The 20903-nt window shown below is 29.6% G+C and overlaps 1 protein-coding gene across 2 annotated transcripts in view; it reads left to right on the top strand.

Annotated features, from left to right (window-relative positions):
- LOC142322002 (protein fem-1 homolog B-like) overlaps positions 1–17875 on the top strand; it is a 78797-nt gene extending 60922 nt beyond the window's left edge. The window contains exons 12-15 of one of the 2 annotated variants that reach the window (XR_012755757.1): positions 454–560; positions 7217–7357; positions 8039–8193; positions 17582–17875. Coding sequence is in view for 1 of the 2 variants with exons in the window: in XM_075360577.1 (XP_075216692.1) it covers positions 454–560; positions 7217–7357; positions 17582–17616 (283 nt within the window). In the remaining variant the exon portion in view is untranslated. The remainder of the gene's footprint in view (positions 1–453; positions 561–7216; positions 7358–8038; positions 8194–17581) is intronic. The other variant, XM_075360577.1, reaches the window with a different exon arrangement.
- The last annotated feature ends 3028 nt before the right edge of the window (positions 17876–20903 follow it).

Here is a 20903-nt window from a genome sequence, read left to right as displayed (position 1 = left end):
ATAAAAGAAGATATGACTAATAGGGTTGTTTGGGTACTTATAGTAATATTCTGGAAAAAACTTCATCATTGATATCACTTAAGTGATATCTCAATGGTAACCATAGAGTTATAGAAAATCATGCACCATGTACTCTTGTAAGGATTTTTTCTGCCTAGATGCAATGTAAAATTCTTGCATATAGTGCTGTCTATTACAGGGTGAAATATCATATAATATTATGATGTTGAATTATCATATGGCACTTTAAAGATATCTGTATTATTGTAAGGAATTGGATGAAGTGTTCTCTTCTTAGAAAAAGCAAAAAAAAAAAGGAATAAATATTGTCAAAAGCCAAATTTAAAAAAAAAAGTACACATAGTGTCGTGTATCCCTAAGGGAGAATTATTATAATCACATCATTATTTGATACAGTAATTAATTGTGTTTACATACTGAATTTTGTTACAGCGATTTTATTACTCTTCATACAATTATAATGGAATTAACTGAAGCTGGTGCTCATATAGATACTGTTAACACTAAAGGAAAGACGCCAGTTGAAACTGCCACAACAGGTTGTTGTCATTATTATTATTATTGTTTTTAATTTGTTTTATTTGACTTACATGGCAATCATCAAAAATGTTCTGTGTTAAGACAGGTCCCTGAAACCAACACTTTCTCCATTCTGTATTGTTTCTTCTAATTCCCATTAACATCAATGTTTAAATACTCATTGTTCCTCTTAGATCATTATCATTTTTATTCTTTGATATCCTGTTTTCCTTCTCCCATTTCTGGTCCTTGAACTCCAAGTGGCAGCTGTAAATTTACTTAACCAATCAATATATGTCATACTGATGGCATATATTTTTAGAATCTGTGGTAAAAATTACATTAAATTGTTTGTGGTTGGCTATTGGGAGTAGTGGTGAAGTGCGAAAAATGATGTCACTCTGGTCCGTTTTTTAGTGAGTGGTGTTAACCTATGTATGTCGGACTCAAATTTAATGTGCTTAAATAGAGTTAGTTGCATTTATACATTATAAAAACCTTTGGCTGCCTGACCTTACTTGTAGCCTACCCTTATTCAGACATTTTTTAAGATTTTTTTTATGACTTGTTTAACTCATTGAAGTCATACTTCACCTTGAGTTCAAATTGATGCTTAGACCTTCTTTTTTACAAAAAAAGAAGTTGGTTGCCTTATAAAATCAGTTGCTATTATTCTGACTGATAAAGTTTGTCACTTGCACAAGAAATGTCAAGATTTTTGCAATTGTGTATTTCACATAAATATTTGAATAATTTTGTATTATTATTTATGATTACTATGATTGCTATCTTGTCAATATTTATAACAGTAATAAAAAAATAAATACATTATTTACAGTATAATAATAATAATAATAGTTATTATTATTTAATAATTTTAATTAATAAATAATAATAATAGTTATTATTATTTAATAATTTTAATTAATAATAATATATTTCATTGTTTTTACTATAAAAAATTGACATAGAAAAAAGGTACACTGTTTTTCATAAGTTTGAATTATTTTTTATTGGGGAGAAATACATCTAGACATACTAACCAACTAATATCTATTCAGACATGTCTTCATTAAATAAAAATATTTCATCTTCATCTCTCTCATTAACATAGTCATCAGATAAAATATTATTCTGGAAGAATAATATTTTCTACGTTCATTGGAGTAGCTTTTATATCAAATTAGCTGTAATATTTCATCTTCACTCATTCTTCCATAACTTTTATTAAAAAAAATGTGCAGTTTCTTTTTGTTACATTTTGCCAGAAAGAAATGACATAAATAGTTTGAAGTAATTTTTTGCCTAATTTCTCTAAGGCACAGTAGAATTATAGTACTATCAAATCTTTTGACCTTTTCAAAAAATTTTTCCAAAGAGGAGTTCGATGCAAAATGCTTCTGAAACATCAGGTATCTTGCAGCATCAATGTTTTTATAATTTTTTATGCTATATATTAATCAGATGTACTCCAGAATGGTATCAATTTTATCTTCATTTCCAATGCCAGCTAATGCATTTAATGATGCAAAAACTTTTTGCAATTCGTCATTTTTCATCAAGATAACGAATGGTCTGATTTTGCTTTTTTTATAAAAAGATGCAGTATAGTCGCAACTGATAAAAGCAGGATAGGCAAACATAGTCTACATAAATTTTCTCCAAGTATTTTTATCTTCAAGTATTTCACTCTGTACAATTTATGCAACTTGAATCTCCTTTTTTAGTTGAAATATTCTTTAACTAAATTTTCATACCTGGAAACTTGTGAATATTTTCCAAGATAATTATCAAAATATCTACATCTGATGCTTTCACTAGAACATCAGCTTCTAATTTAAGTTTATTCATATGAAAAATAATTCTTCATGATTGCATTCCTAATCAAGTTCTTGCAGTTTTATTATTTTGTTATTAATTGCATGGAATTAAAAGCATTGATGGTGGACTGTTAAATACATCTTGTTTAACAGCAAAAAGTCTATCTGTGACATCCACAGATGAGTAGCTTGCTTCCCTGGTGACTAGGAGATAACGCTCAAGGTTCAACATGTTAAGGGTTTGTCTGGAATGGACTGTGATTCTTGTCATTTCCAAGATGTCTTATTAGGTCAGCATATATCTAAAGTGCAATATTCTAAACCTGATGTTAAGTCTGGGAACATCATTCAAGATGACTGCTGCTCTATTATGGGTAAGGAGGTAGATTCACCCAAGAAGAGTAGGTTCATGATAATTTTAGAATTTTCTGAAGGAGAGGAGAGATTGTTGATAGTAATCCTGGCTTCCCTCAGTAGGATAATTGAGAAAACACTGATGCCGATGTTTGCATTACCTGGAGGCAGACTGGGTGTGATAATTAAGAATAAGCTGGTTTACTTATGCAGGAGATGGGATGAAAAAGTTAAGGTGGTGATACCTTTGGAGCAAGTGAAATTGCAAGTGAAGCCAATAGCGGGGATTATGAGGTCTTCTCTAGTTCCAGAAAGTGGGACTGTCATGGTTAGGGCCGCCGGCAGGTCATATGCCGACCTTCTTTGTACCATGAAGGAGAAGGTTAACAGAGATGAGGTGGGGGAGGTGCTGTCACGTAGAAGGGCCTGAGTTATATATTAGAGTAAAGGGAGTCATTGAAATGGAGCAGCTTGAAACAGTACTTCACAATAAGGCGGCAAACCTTTAAGTAGACTTAAGGACACGTAATAGTCATATGGCAGTGGTACATCTTAAGGATATTGATAACAATACAACAGACCAAGAAATAGTTGATGTGGTTGTGCAGGTCATAGCTGGGACTGACCTTTTCATATTGTTTTGTGTTCACCCTGCTTTTGGGTGAACACAACACATGGACTGCTTATTAGGGGTGGTGATTGGTTTTCCTGTGTCTGGAATCCCTGTAACAGCTAGTGGTGTGGGCAATGGTTTTATGTGGGGTGATCTTGGTCGACTGGTGGTCTTCTCTTGCTATCAATCTCCGAATACGGGTGTTGAAGATTTCATCTTGTCCTTCTTGAATACCTCTTTCAGGGAAGGACGGGTAGCTCTGGCCAGGAGGGGACAGCCCGCTGAGGTGAACTGTCCTTATTGATTGGTCAGGGACCATTGGGGAGATGCTAGGCTGGAAGAAAAGACCGGAACCAGAGGGGGGAAGCTTGTAAGGGTGACCCTCCATTAGAGTTGACAAAAGAAAAGAAAAAAGATCTGATTGGCCTGACCCTTCATGCCGGATGTACAGCTGGTAGACAGGGAGGACTGTTAGAGTAAATGGATACCCCTACGCAGTTCTATGCTTCATTGTGGGTTTATGCTTCATAAGGGAAAATACAAAAAAAAACTGTCTTCATCAATTCCCTCCTTGAACACCACCTTTATCTCATGACTAGAGTTTGTAGAGGGAGTCTGGGTGGCAGACTCCACCATATTTTTTGCACCACCCGTCACTAGAGAAGTATGCCAGGTGGTTTGAAGTTCGTCGATCCTTCTCGTAAGGTCATCTAGCTTCCTAGTGCATGCCTTTATTTCAATCTTTGTTTTGACGTTCATCGTTATCAGCTTATTGAGCTGCCTGATTTGTCCGCCCAGCCCTAAAAACAATGACTCAAACAACTCTCAGTCGACCTTCCTCTGCTGTTCACCAGCTTCAGTTTCATCTTCCCTGCTTCTTTTCAACATTTTGTCTAAAGAGCCAGTTCTCTTAGGGGATTTGATGAGGACCTTTGTCGCACTAGGTTTAGTGGTGACAAATGATTCCCCTCTTCTTGCGGGGGTGCCAATCTACTATCTTCTAATGGGTGATCTCAGGAGGCTCTTTCTTGGCTAGAAGTCCTATGTTTAGTGATGCAAGCCCTCTTGCATTTTACTGAAGAAATAATAACAGTGAAAGTTGCAGGATTACAAATAAAAAAAAAGATCACTTGCGCAATTATCTCAGAAAAAGTTCCACTCCAAAACTCCAAAATTAGCTTTAGACAAAAATGCATGTCAAAAGTGGTTTGGAACTGAGGAAATTGCCGTGAAATTCTTTCAAAGTTTGGTAGGAATAACAAACTTGATCACAGCTGATCTCTTGGAGAATTCTGCTAAAACTGGCAGATGCAGTTTGGTTAACCTGAAAAAGATTTAACAAACCGTAAATACACTGAAAAAACAATAAAATATGAAAAACTGAATGATTAAACACTGATTATGTACTGATATACACTCAGTCCATGTATGTCAATAACAATATGTGATTACAGACGTAGTCAAATACCTGCAAATATCTTGTTTGTACTTACCTATACAACTTCACTAGGCACGGTACAGAGAAACGCACAAAGAAAACTATAAAAAACCAACCACACTTCAACTATCATTGGAAGTCCATGTACACCACTATAGTATGATCTTTCATACACTAATATACTGTAAAACACTTAAGCAAAACTTAGTAATAACCACAAAATGGCACTAAATAACCGGAGTGAAACAGACATGTCTGATTACTCCAATCTCTAACTCAACTCCTATGTGTCCCAAGTTAATAACATCTTTTGATGTTATTAAAACAGTAGCTTATTTAAAAAATAGAACACTAGCTAATACTATTGAACCCAAAACACCTTATGAAATATTTTTTGGTGAAACCATTATGTCATTTTTTAAAAATTGTGTGTTAAGTCATACCCTTGACTTGTTTGTGGGAATACCAGATCAGTTAAGAAAACCTGAATGGATAAGAAATATTAGGAATATTGTTATGATGTTCAGAAGTAGGTTACCAAATTCTAGTAAATAAAAAAATAATAAATGCAAGACATGTTGACCTAATAGAAAAGAATATTACACATATAGATTTTAAAGACAGTATAATTGATGTTAATAAAAATGAATTAAACCAAAGTAAAAAAATCTGATTAAAGTAGTTGAGTCTGAAGAAAATAAAACTAATGATGAAAATAATAAAATAGAACCTTCATGGTGAGTGTGAGTAAGAAAGCCAAACAGTAGGTATGTAAATTATGATTAAGTAACTAATTATATGTGTTAATTTTTGTGATGTAACTGTACTAAATGCACGTGAGGAGGCAATACTAAGCAGTGAAGCTGAAAATTGGAAAAAGTGAATAGAGAAATAGAAAACTTAAATAAGAAAAGAATTTAGAAACTAGTTGAAAAGACAAAAGATAGAAAAGTTATTTATGTAAAATGGGTTTTTAGAAAGAAAAGTAAAAGTGAATTCATAGCCAGATTAGTAGCTAGAGATTTTCATTAAGAAGAATTCATAGTTAATGTTTATTCGCAAATAGTAAAAATGCTAACTTAGTAATAGTAAAAATTTTATTATGTTGTCAAAATAGTTTCAATATTGATGAAATAGATCTAGAAACAACCTTTTTAAATTGGAAAATAATTTCTGAAGTTTAGTAATTAACCAGTAGGTTATGAAGATTATACAAATATGGTGTAGGTTGTTAAAATATTTGTGTGGTTAAAGTGAAAGCCCCAGAGCTTGGTATGAGTGTTTCAATAAATTCGTAGAACAGATAGGTTTCAAAAGAAGGAATTATGTTTATTGTTTTATGCCAATAATACTGAAAATGGAATATTGAGAAAATTTATATTTTATTATTTGTAGATGACTTATTAATATGTAGTAAAGATAAAACTAAGATTAGTGAAGTTATCAGAATGTTTTAAAATGACAGACATGGGAAAGGTAAGGAATTATATAGGAATAATTGATTATTAATTATGATTCTGAGAAAAACATGACTAAGTCAAAAAATTATCTTGAATCATTAGGAAAATAGTATAATTTAGAAAAAGTAAGATTATGTAATACAACAATGAAAGTCAGTTTAAAATTAGAACCTACAAATGAAGTAGATACTAGAATAAAATTCAGAAATTTAATAGGTACAGTTTTGTATATAAGTACAGGAATGAGACCTGATATTGCTTTTGGTGTGAATTAGTTAGGTAGATAAAACACATTTAAAATATATGATAAAATGCATTTTAAAAATGTTCTTAGAATGTTAAAATATTTATATTTAACTAAAAATTTAAAACGTAAGTTTAACAAAAGTGTTAAAACTGAGATTATGGGTAGTTGATGCTAATTAGGCAGGTGGTATTATTGATAGGAAATCAACATCGGGGTATGTAATAAGTTCAATAATGTAATATATTAGAAGTTTGTAAAATTTAGAGAAATGTTGAAGTAATAAAGAAAAGAAAAGCAAATGCAAATTTAAGGAGACATATTGAATAGTAATAAATTAATCATATGTAATATTTAATAGAATTTTTTAATTATGTTGACAACACCATGTAACATATGAGAAAAAGATAAATAATTTCAGTCTTAATAGAATAGATGGTTCATATCAATATAACAACTGAATAATAATTTTTTTTTTTTATGTTTCTAATTATTAAATTAATAAAGTTCATACATTTTATTGTAACAAAAACATAGAAATTTATGAAACTGATAACTGCTGGCATGGGTTGTGTAGTAATTACTTGAGATTAAAAAAATAGTATCAAACAGAAATGTATGGGAAATGTCCTGTATTTATTATAGTTAATTGTAAGTACATAGTTTTTGTTTGGTTCTCTTTTAATCCATGCATTAGTATTTATTTGTTGTTGTATACTAATTAATTTTTTTAATTTAATTTTTTAGGAGTGGCAGAAATAATTTTAAGGACACAAACAAGACTGAGTTTGAAATGCTTAGCAGCCAAAGCAGTTCAAAATTTTAATATACCTTATGTTGGACATGTTCCAATTTCATTAGAAAGTTTTATTGATTTGCATGGACCCAGTGAGTACAAATCTTTTAATTTTTTGTTTTACCAATAAATTATAATTTATATACATTTTAGTTACTATCATTGTTTTACTATACTTATATTAAATTATTTTTTATAATGTGGTCCTTCATAAATGTTACTTTTTAGGTTGGAATAGGTGAAACAAATACAGAGTAAAAACATTACTTATTGTTAAGCCATATTTTTATTTCTCATAATAGATTTGAAATATTTATAATTTGAAAGTTCTTTAATGAAGGATTATGATTTGTTTTAATATATATATATATATTTTTTGTCTGTATCCATTTTTTCCCCAATTTTTGAACTTCTCCGGGAATTATTTTTTTTATGAATTATTCTTATTATAAGATAGAATTACTTTTCACGAATAAAGCATAGTATATTTAATTTTGGAAAATGTTTACAGATTATCTGATTAGGTTGTGTAAAATATAAATTCTAATCTTAAGTTTTGATATGCTTTTCTCTATTTATAAGAGTTTTGTTTTTCTCAACATTATTTAGTAAGAATGAAAATCTAAAAATTGAGTATAATGGTTACAGAAATTATTTAAAAAAAAATTATTCTGGTATATATATATATATATATATAATCACATATAGAAACAGCGGCACTTTTAATATAAATTATTATACATTTTTGTAAGGTGACTTTCTTGTTTTCTCAGAGTTAAGAAAGCCTATTAATAAAAAGAAAGTACAAGAATCTTTGATTACTATATGAAGAACCATGGAAGAATGTGCTACTAGTTGGAAGAAAATAAGCGTTCTTATAATTTGAAAATCTTCATAACAGATGATAAACAGAACGATGCAGGCAAAAGTAATTGATTTTTTCCATTTCCTAAGTTTTACTAAAGCATATACTTTTCTTTTTTATTGTATTACTCTACTTTTATTTACTTAAATCAGTTAATTAAAAATACATATAGAGTGCTGATAATCTAATAATATTATTGGTTTATATTAATATTGTGTCTTATATTAACTATGTATGGTGTGTTTTATTAATTTAAAAAAAAAATGATTTAATAATCATAGAAACCTTTGCTTAAAACTTTATATACAGTGTTCCATGAAAAAATTTAGAAAATAATGAAAAAGGTTCACATAAACATAGTTCTGGAAACACTTTGTTTTCGAGTTATGGCTATGAAAGATTTCGCTTGGTATTCAGCTCTTCTGATAAAAAGAACCTTATTGTAATTTAAGGACCCAATTTAGAAGTAAAGTTGGTGGTTTCTTATGTAATTTGAGCTGGGAAATAGGATAAAACAGATCCCAGAACTATAACTCCAGTAGTTATTAAGATATATGACGTAAAACACAAAAATTGATGTCAAAAGTAGTTTTTTTTAGGTATGTAGTACAATAGCTTTGTTAAATGACTAATAAATGTGGAAAAATTAGTAACAGAACTTGTAGAGAATTTAATTCTGAGAAAAGTAATGTAAATACAACAAATAAAAAGTTTATAAAAGTTTTAAAAAATCGGTTTTTTATTGAAGCAAAACAAATGAAAAATAGACAGAAGATTGTATTATTCTTTCTGTACTTAACCTTTTCCCATCACAATGATCCGCGGTTGATTAGCGCTCCGCGAAAATATGTTGGTATCTGATTACCTCCCTTCATAGTCTTATGCTACCCTCTAGTGAAAAAATTTCAAAAAAATACAGTATATTAAAGAGATTTAACAGATTCTGACAAAAAAAAACCCGTTACGATTGGATATTTTTTATGCCTGTAACAACAAAAAAATTGAAACAGTACAAAAATTACAATAATTTAATTGCAGAAGTTTTTTGTGCATTTCTACCGCGTTTTTTATTAGCAAAATATTTTTTTTTGGTTTGTGTTTATGAAAGATAGTTTGCTGATTTTAAAAATAATACTTTCAAGCAAATCGGTTGAAAATTGGGCAAAATATGATGAAAAACCTGTTTCATAAATCACAGATTAGTAACATATGTTAGTATAAGTGAAAGTAGATTCAGAAAACTACATTTTATAAAAATTCCCACCACTCAAAAGGCTATTCAGATTGACAAAAAACCATTTTTACTGTATACTCTTATTCATTACGAATCTATATGTGTTACATGTTTGCCGATATCATTTGTCAGAAAAGATATTTATAGAGCTCAAGTAAAAGTGACATATTTATGACCACAAATACCTTCTTTTTTTTGTGTGTCGTATATCTAATTTATTATGTGTTTCAATATATCGATATGTTGCTAGTAAGATAAGCTATTTTTGTAAATAATAAATAAATCCGTAATCCTCATAGCAATTATAATTCAAAAGTCCCACACACACACACGCACAAGCACAAGCACATTTCTGAGAAAAAATGGTCATATTCTTTCTAGTCTAAATAAAACCATTTTACATCGTATAAACGTCGTTCAAATTGTCTAATAAAACTGATTCCTTTGTGAATATAAAACAAAATAACCGACTTAGATGCCATATAAATGATTTTGTAACAGTGTTTTAAAACTGACGCCATACATAACCAGTTCCAAGGCTACATGATCTGAAAAGGTTAATAAACATTCTTTTTAAAAATAAAAACACTAATTACTCAAAATTACTTTAAAAGAATTAAAAATTTATAAAACAATACTTTAGCTATGTATATTCAATAATTTACACATGTAAAACAAAATAATTACGTAAAAAACTAAGTTGAAATGTATGTTAGTTCAGAGATATTTAAAAAAAATTTATTATATAGGTTGGCAATATTAACAGCTGGTCAACAATGAAAATTGTCTACTTCGTTTGAATCTGTTATTATAAATTATCATACAAATAAAGGAAGTGTGTTGAAATGTAAAAATGCTGTCTAAATTTTCTAACGATATAATTGATATAATTTTTGTTTATGGATTTTGTAATGGAAATTCTGAAGCTGCTCGATGTGAGTATCAGGAGAGATTTCCTGGAAGGTAGATTCCAAATACGAAAAGATTTTCTTCGGTGTATCAGCATTTATGAGTGAAAGGGTCATTTTCAACTTGTTTGTTTTCTGTTAAGTGCCAAGTAAATCATTGTGTTAATAATGAACATCATATGATTCAGCATATTCAGTGTAGCCCAGGTGGTAGTACAAGGTGAATTTCTTGCCGCACTGGTTTGTCAAAAAACAAAGTGTGGCACATCCTATGAAAAGAAAATATATCCTTTACACCTATAGAATGTTCAAAATTTGAGGCTAACTGATTACCCCCAGCAGTTAAACTTCTGTCTGGCTTCTAGACAACACTGATAACATAAATTTAATTTTATTTATTGATAAAGCCTTTTTACAAGAAATGGGGTTCAGTTCTAAAAATAGTCATTTATAAAGTGAAGATAATCCACACAGTGCTGTGAAAACTAGTTTCCAACATAAATTTCACATTAATGTTTGTTGTGGCATTATTGGTGACAAAATTCTGGAGCCATTGTTTTCAATGAAAACCTTACGGGAGATGCATATGTTGATTTCTTGAAAAAAAATTTGCTGGCTCTTTTGGAGAATGTACTTTCACAAACTAGATTGCAAATGATTTTCCAGCACAATGATGCAACACCACATTTTTCTTTATTAGCTAGAAATCACTTAAATGCTAATTTCTTAAACTGTATTGGATGTGGTGGACCAATCAATTGGCTACCATGATGGCTGACTTAATGCCACTAGAAATCTTCATTTGGGGCCTTATTAAAAAAATTATATACTATCAAAAAGTTAATACTAAAGAAGAGTTACTCAATGAAATACTATACAAAATGCTATTATTTTATATTATACTAATATGAATTTGTATGAAACAATTTTGAGATGGTACGAAAAGCCACCAGAAATATTTTACGTCAGGCAGAGTGCTGTGTGAAGGAGGGAATTTCAAACAATTACTCTAACTGAGGTTTGTTATTCTGTTGCTATTTATAATTTCATGTATTTTATTTTGCTACATTAAGAATAATGTTTATTAGGTACAGAATAATATGATTTTCTGTCTATTTTTCATCAGTATAGTTTTGCTTCAATAAAAATTCAATATTTTAAAGTTTACTTTTTATTGGTTGTATTTACATTAATTTTCTCAGAATTAAATTTTCTAAAAGTTTTGTTACTAAATCTTCTGCGTTTATTAGTTATTTAAAAAAGCTATTGTACAACAAATCTAAAAAAAACTTGTTTTTCAACACCAAATTTTGTGTTTTTACAACGAATATCTTAAAAAAACTACTGGAGTTACAGTTCTGGGACCTTTTTTGTCCTATTTCCCAGCTCAAAGTATACAAGAAACTTAACAAACTTTACATCTGAATTTGGGTCCCAAAAATTACAGTAGGGCTTCTTTTTATTAGAAGAGTTAAAAACTGGTAGAAATTTTTTTCTAGCTGTAACTAGAAAACAAAGCATTTTTATATCATGTTTATGTGAACTTTTTTCATTATTTTCACCAGCAGAACATGTCTGAAAGTTTCTCCATTTCTTCATGGGACACTCTGCATAAGCATTAGTTATTTTAGCTTCTTTTTTACTAGCTGTAGTGCTTCTGACTTATATTATAATCACTGCTTATTGTGATAAGAAGTAAGAGTTACTAACTGATCACAGAAGTTTGTGTAGTAAGTAGTTTCTCTTTTAATGTTTGTACAGATGGTTTTTTGACCATACTTGAATTGTACTCTAACTTTTACAGTATTTTCTGATAAATCAGTTTTATATTATGTATTTTAATGGGCATAACACTTATTTTACTTATCAGTATTATTTTTTGAAGAAAAACTTTTCAGTGAAAATACCTAATTATTTTTAAATAAACTTGAATTTACAATTATTGAAACGTTGGTGAAATTGATATTTAAAATCCTCCTACCATTTATTTTTGGATGTGTAACCCTATTAAAGTAGAGATATTCTCGTTTTAAACATCATTTATATTTTTCTTTTTGTCAGTCATTTGATTGACTTGAGCTGTATCTCTCATCTCCTTTCTGTAAATAATCTTTTAATTTTAACATGTCTATTAAATGCTTAATCTTTTTTTTTGTATATTTTATTCTTTGTCTTCTTTTAAATTATTTTTCATTACATTTTCTTTTACAACCAAATTCACAAACTCATGGTGCAGCCGTCACACTAGAATTGGGTCCCTGGTACTCCGTCCTTAGCATTGAACATAAACCAGTTTGGTCCAAGCAGAGCCTAACCTGGAAAAGAAGGATCTATTGATCCCATTTGTGATTAGTAAGGAAGCTGTCTAGTTGTAGAAGACAGCCCTATTCTGAATTGAACTTCAAACCCTCTCCAGGCAGTAGGCAGTTACCAACCCACAACCATTCAGGAGATCATTTTTTCTGGGGTTGGAAATAACACATTAATGGTCAATGATTTTATATTGGCCATTAAATATTGCTGCAATAAACTTTCTCACCTCTATAACAAAAAAAGTACCCAGTAATAGGTTTAGGCTACGTAATCAAGACTTGTCTATCCTGAATATGTGAAACAAATTGATTTTCCCAAATGAATTATCTGCTGTCTGCTCAAACCTTATTGGATAGCAAAAAAGTTCCTAAATTTATTTAAGAATTTCTTTACCTTGAGTTTTCTGATTCCTATAACTTTGCTGTGGTTTCTTTATTTAAATCTGAAAAGTAAAATTCCACTTGCTAGGTCAAAATTTTATCCATGCAGAACATTAATAAGTTGATTTTAAGACAGTTGAAATCGTTGAGTTCATGTTGGAAATTTCTGTTTTTTTTTTGTACTGAGAAGTGATGTAACAAATTTTTTACAGTATGGAAAATAATAATAAATTATTTCTCTACACAATATTATTATTTCTCTACACAACAAAACTGCAGTTGAATGCATGATAAGTAGTATATTGAGAATATTTTTACAGAACTACAATGAGTGGTTTGTTTGTTAGAGTTAAATTTTTGCTAATACATAATATATTATTAGGTTTTTTAGTGTAAGAAAAATTTAAATTATTTTGATAATAGAATTCCTGAAATAAGCAACTTTATTAAACGTTTGGGTCATTATTTTTAATGCATTACTAATATTTTAATCAAAAACTTGATTAATTGTCTTTTACAAATGTATTAGTCTCATATGAATGTGCAGTTTGATAACAAGTAATAACCACATTACTTACATTTATAAACATTTATATTAGAAATTTTGTATTATTGAAAGATTCCAAATAATGTGTATATCATTATAAAGAGATGTGTTAAAAAATATTTAGAGTAGTTTTATAATTATTGAATGATGTGAATAGTGGGAAACATTGATTTATATGAACTATATGATAATTCAGAAGTTCATAGTCACATTGTTATAGTAGGAGCTTATGAGAATGGTACAATGTAGTTTTGAATTTTATGTCATATTATATCATTTTATTTTCAAAATGTAAAAATCATGGTAAGAATCTAATATTTATTGTCTACAGCCATATTTTTCAGAGTTTGGCATTTGTCTTTACCACTCATATAATATTAGTGACATGTCTCATCTTATCCAATTAGTTGATAGTAATAATTTGTTCATATTCATGTTTAGTTGTTCACAACATTTTTCAATTAGAAAAAAATGTTAACCAGCCTGCATTAGATTGATATAAGAAAAAAATTGTATTATTTCCAAAAATACACTTGTGAAGATGTAGAAAACCCATAATTTGGATTGTGTGTAAATGCACATGTTTCTGAATGGTACTTTTTATAGATGATCTTTTTACAGATGAAAAAACTTGCAGAATATTCTAAAATTGCCACCAGTAAAAGGTAAATTATTGTCAAATTTGTGCCACAGGGCTACACAGCCTTATGGTGAAACCATTGAGTCATAATTTAAAAATACCTGAAAACAGTCAATTCTCACTGATAATTAATGTATGAAATGTAAATTTGGCTAAATCTGCATCAGAAGTGCTCTTAAATGAGTGAAATGGGTTGCTGTGTGTCACTGTGTATGTTGAAATAATTAAGCTTTAATAATCAAAAATGTTAAACACTTTAAATATTACACTGATAGAAAAAAAAAAATTAATGTTTCTCATGTTTCTCCAAGTGTGATACCATTTCTTGAATTGCTTTTTTGCATACATTACAGATCTGTAAGTACAATTTTTCTGTTACCTGTAGTTTTAAATAAATTACGCTTCGACAAAATGAAGGGAAAATTTAGTTAAAATGTGTAATATTTATAATTTTGCATGCCCATACCCGTGTTAGACTGATTTTGCTGATGCTTTTCTTTTATAAATAGCCTCAGGCACATCCCAAATTAATGTCCAACAGTAATTGACTAGCATGCTAGTATTCCATTTCCCTTTATAGCAGCTTTCCATTACTGAAATGTCATGGTGGAAAAAACATTCACCGTGTTCGTCACTTACATCTCTGAGAAAAAACTCCAGATGTGAGTAGAGGAAATGTATCTTCAAAGACATATAATATCCCATTGCTCTGTTTGAAGTAAGAAGTTGATTAACAATATCGTGGTAATTGTCGGAATTTTGTTTGCCGAGAAAGGTTTTGCAAACGTCTTTAAATGAAGCCCAAGCTGCACTTTCTACATTATTTAACATTGAGTTAAATACATCATCTTTGACCAACTCTCTTAATTGAGGGCCAACAAATATTCCTTCTTTAATTTTTCCTTCACTTACATTCGGAAATTTCTGCCTGATGTACAAAAATCTGGGACTATCTTTCTTCATTGCTTTTATAAAATTTTTCATTAGTCCTATATGGAGAGGGAGTAAAAATATTTTTTTGGGTTCAACTAAGGGCTCATGAATAATATTTTTTTCCATTTGGAGTTAAGCTGTCTTGTTTCTTCCACTCTTTGCTAATATAATGTTTATCTGTAGCTCGGCTGTCCTATTCGCAAAGAAAACACATGTACTTAGTACAGCCTAACTGCATGTCTAACAAAATAGTTATAACTTTCAAATCACCACAACATAGCTGTTCCGGCTATGTTTTTTATAATTTATTTTTTCAAGAACGTCTTTCATCACATTGTATGTCTTCCAAATTAATACCATAAGCGATTGGTATCGAAGGGTATTTGTTACCATTGTATAGTAGACCACTTTTAAACTATACTTGGATGAAATTATGAAAAGGCGCCAGTCCTAAGGTTTATGAACTTGTTCTAAGTGCAACATAAGCTCATCAGTATTTGTGCAATAAACTAAATTATTTCAATCAATAAAATACTGAGAAAGTTAATTTAGTTGGCTTTGAAAGCCCAAACTTTTTTGAAGTAAATTCCAACCTTGCAGTCTTGATCCTAACAGTTCAGCTTGATTTTTTGATAAATTTAAATCCCTAACCAAGTCATTTAATTCACCTTGTGATATATGATGTGACTTATTGGAAGATAATTCAAAATCAAAATTATTGTTGTCTTCTTCAGTACTGCCTGTTTCTTCATCGCTACTTTCGAAACATACTTTCACTGGTGGCTCAGGAACTGGAATAATTTCACTGTGAGGTACAGGCCTGATTGCAGATTGCAATGAAGGATATTTTACAGTATGTTGAGATCTTTTAGAAATTCCAGACACACTTGTTAAACAAAGATAACAATCGGTTACATGATTTGGTTCATGACAAACCATAGGTACACCAAATGGCAAAGCCTTTCGTGTACCTTTCAGCCATCCTCTTAAATATACAGAACAATTAGTGCATACTATATGAGGAGCTCACGTCTTATCCTGGTCATCAATTTTACACTGAAAATACAAATGATATGCTTTTTTATTAAAGTTGTAATGCTTTTCTATTTCATTTTAAGGTAAACTGACCACATACATAACAAAAGGCATCCACACCATTTACACAATTTTGAGTCGTTATGACACTACACTGTTAACAAACTTAAGGCAGCAATAAGACTGAACAAACTTAATTCATTCTTAAATCCATTGCTTAATACAAACAAAACAGCTGTGTTTTCAGCTACATGTTTTGACCTGCACAGATATGATTAATCTTGTCCATGAAGGTTCACTCTTCAGTATTAAATATGATGATGTGATATGAATGTAATATGTAATATGAATATTAAATATGTGACTATGATGTGATTTAAATAGTATTGTTTATTTATAGCTTCCAAATTATGTTAACAAAGTTAAAGAATAAAAAATTAACAAACAAAATAAAATATAGGAGCTTAAAATGATAACTATATGTTGAAAAGTGAAAAAATCCTTTAATTAAAATTTAAACATTTTTCAAAAATGGTGGGTGATAGAAAGATTCTGAGTTCATATTTGTTTTCAGCATCAACAGACAGACTAAAATCATGTATCGCATGCTAGGAAACAAAAATTATGTTTATAAGTGTTATTATAACTGGTTGCAATCTTTTATTCATTTTAATAAAGACTATTGAATAACCCAAAAACCCATTTCTAGACAAACTCTACCAGAGAAAAGTTATTTTCAATATCTTGTTAATATTCTATTTTAATCATTAAAGAACAGTATACATCACATGTATCCTGTTCTAGGCTCTCAATCAATAACAAGTACTATCACAAACATTTATAGTATTATTATTTTAGTGCTATTATGCTGGGACAACTCCACTACAATATCACACCACAACTTGTGTTGTAGTTTCTTGCTAAGCTGCATGTATGCCAAATTGGCTGTCCTGATCCCACTTTTCTGTTGGGACATGTTGTCTTTAGGGACAGATTGGCTATGGCTAGGTTTGGATTGGTTGATTTGGGCCTTTTCCCAGATTTTTGGGTTGATGACACTGTGAACCATGCCGTCTATGTTTGTCCCCCAGTATGAGGCTAAATGTACCTGAGTTTTTAGGGAGCGTGACAGAGTTAACTCCTTTCTAGATGTAAGGGTCAATTGGAACTTTTTAATCTTTCTAAAAATTAGATTTAACTTGAAAGGGGAAATACTTCAAAATATGAAGACACTTAATGAGAAAGCAGTTGCTTGTTTTTTAAAAAATAAGGTTACAGAAACAATTAAAACTCTTATGTGTCATTTTGGAAAGGGCTACTTGAAAGCAATTAAGTGTAAAATGATTGAGACTTGCAATTTCATAAAGTTGAGCTTGGATATATTTTTTATCATATCTAATATATCTAGTTTTAATGATTTTTACATTTTAATAATTGATGTTTCTGTTTGTTTTGTTTCAGTACCACAAACTATTAACTGCCACAGCTTTGAATGAATTCATTATTTTACAAATGATTTGTTTTGTAAATAGGCACTACACAATATTTCATAATGTTATCTTTACAATTTTGTTACTGTTTTTAACATGTTTTTTTTTTTTAATTTTTACTCATTGTTGATATGTTTTGCCATATATGTAATATTAGTTCTTTTTATAAATAATTTATTTATTTATTAATGCTTTAGCAAAAATATGTTGTATGTTTTGTAAATGTGTATAGAGATATACTTTTAATTAATTATACTGCAGTTAAAAAAAGAAATATTTTCTATCTTATTCAATTTCTAAAAATGTGATTCAAAATATCAAGATTCTTATATATTTTAATTTTCATATACTAGAACCTTTATTTTATTGCACTATCTTCAACATTTGTACATTTAAGTACTTATAAAATGTTGATGGGTGAATTTTTATATACTGTCATTTTGTGATAGTTTAAGTGTGTAAACAGTTGTAATATGTAAAAGTTTACATTCTGTTACAAAATTTGCGAATATCAAGATTTATTAGTTGTTCAACATATGAACAGCAATTCCATATTCTTTTCTTTATAATGTACTGAAATTTTATTGTGAACAGTGTACTTATAACAGTGAAAACATAACTGAAAGCTATTGTAAGTTACAATGATATATAAACCATAACTAAGGACATGAAGAAGCAGTAGACAATAGCATGAGATGGCCAGTTGTATATATAATAATGGACCTACTTTCTAGACAAATTACAATTTTTTTTTATGATAACTTTGATACTTTAAAATTAAGGAAACAAAAAGAAAAATTATTTAAGTAATATTTTAAGCAAAGTGAAATTCTTTTTATCTGATAAAGAAAATACCAGAAGCCACAAATGCTAATTGTAATTTCTTTGTCTGATTTTTTTTTTACCAAAATATTGCAGTCAATAAAATAATCAAGAAGTGGAAAGAGATCTTGAAATTTGTGATTTTATTAAAACAGTTCAGTAGCAGTTTGTGCTTTGTTTGTAGTAAGACCATTAATTAATCTCTCTTCTTTTGGTTTCTTCTTTATCCTCTGCTATGTTCCTCTATATTCCTGCTATGCTAGGTATCTGTAATGTACAATTACTTTGTTATAAAAATGTAATTCTTGGAGCATTTACTTATTGCTGCACACACACACACACACACACACACACACACACACACACACACACACACACACACACACACACACACACACACACACACACAGACAGACACACACAGACACATACACACAGATACACAGACACACTTACACAGACAGACAGACAGAGATTTTCCAATTTCATTATTATTTTTTTTTATTACTTGTTTTGCAATACAAAGTAAACATAAATCTAAAAAATAATAAAATAAAATATAGCTTTATAATACTTTACTGTACTCTTTCTATTTTAATAACATTTATAGTTAATTCACTGTAACATTAAAGAATGTGAACATTAAAGTATTATAAAGCTATATTTTATTTTATTATTTTTTAGATATATGTCTGTCTGCTTTATATTGCAAAACAAGTAATTAAAAAAAAAACCAATAATGAAATTGGAATATTAACCATAAATAGGTTAGTAATATTAAATTTTGTAGTAACTATATTGAAACATAAAAGTATTTAATATGGAAGCGATTGAATGACTGTAAGCTACTGGAGTAATTAGACTATGGGATACAGTTGAGAGGGCTGTTAATGGGAAATTTTTATTACATTGTTATATGAGAAATGTAAATCCAAATCACTAGTTAACAAAATAGAAATTACAAACTAGTATCATACATACTAAAGTACAATTGTACATGGAAAAGCTTAAAATTATTTTTAAAATAGCTCCTTTACCTTTACCCTTCCAACAGGCAGATGATCCAAATCAAATAATTTTCTGGTAACTCAGTTGAGAAATCCATTGGACAATCATTGTACTTTTAAAAATTTAACGATCTCAAATATTTTTTCTGAACACATTCTAAATTATGGATTGTGTCATAGCTACAAGATCCCCAAATTTCTGAAGGTACATGTTCTACAAACTAATGTTTATAATATTGAAAAAGGGTATTCTCATTTCTAAGTGATGATGAAACTAATATGTCTTAGTTTTATTAATTTCAATTTGCTTCTTAAACCAACTTATCAAAGTAATACCTATTTTTTTTGCACGATAACAGCTTAAACAGTTATTATTTATTTATTTTGAATAATACACATGTTTCAAGCACATTTAGCCAATAATTACTTACGTGTAATGTTAGGTTAAATTTTTATTGTATATCAGTTATGAAGGGTAGCTTAAATGCAACACATTGTCACAAATAACTTGCTAATGAAAAGAGATGGTCAAATGAAACAAATACGGCATAAAAGAACATTTTATCTGCTACAAATACAGCATCTATTTTTTCCATGTAGTCATTTACAGTTTCACTTTCTTCAGTTTACTTTCACAGTACACTTTCTTATTCCCCAATAAAGAATGCTTGTGATCTTTCTTTGATCCATGATCTCACTGCATGCTTCATTTCATCTTTTTTTGTAGAAAGAATATTAATATCGTTTTTTAATTCCAGAAAGAATTGAAAATCACAGGGTGGCAAATCTGCTGAATATAGAGGGTATGGAGAAGGTTTCAATTTGACTAGAGTTTTGGCAGTTGCATTGGTCATCTAGTTTTGGCAGTTGCATTTGACAGTCTGGCTGGTCATTGTTGTTTTTCAGAATTATCCAACACGACATACACACACTTCTATGGTGTTTTAAGATCTCTATATATGACATAGAATTTATAGTCAAGCCAGCTTTCAGGCAGTCAGTCACATACACGTGATTGGAATCTCAGAACACTGTCAAGAGATTTTTTTGCAGAGAGTTGTGTTTTGAATTTTTTTGATTTTTGTAAACCATAGTTATCTGTATACCTTGTTCTGCTACTTTTCTTCTAGATGGTATTGATATACCCAAGTTTCATCTCTTGTAACAATACTGAAAAGGAATTCACATCTCCCTTATCATGATATTTATGGGAGTTGCATGACACCCATTGCAAACATATTGCACCTGCCAAGTTACGTAATAATATTTCCTGTTTATTCTTTTGATCTGCCTATCTAGATGGCAATGCAGTGTGTGATGCGATGTTAATTTTGATTCAATTCATCCATCTCCTTTTAGTGCTTCTCATCATGTATTTCAACATGTCCTTGTACCTTCATACAACTTGTACAAAATGCTAAAACCAGTCAGAGAAAATAGAATCATCAAACCAACCAAGCTTTC

This window comes from Lycorma delicatula, chromosome 3, assembly GCF_047948215.1.
Source record: "Lycorma delicatula isolate Av1 chromosome 3, ASM4794821v1, whole genome shotgun sequence".
Classification (NCBI taxonomy): Eukaryota; Metazoa; Arthropoda; class Insecta; order Hemiptera; family Fulgoridae; genus Lycorma; species Lycorma delicatula.
The sequence above is the reverse complement of the archived record's forward strand: the minus strand, read 5'-3'. Positions and strand labels throughout refer to the sequence as shown.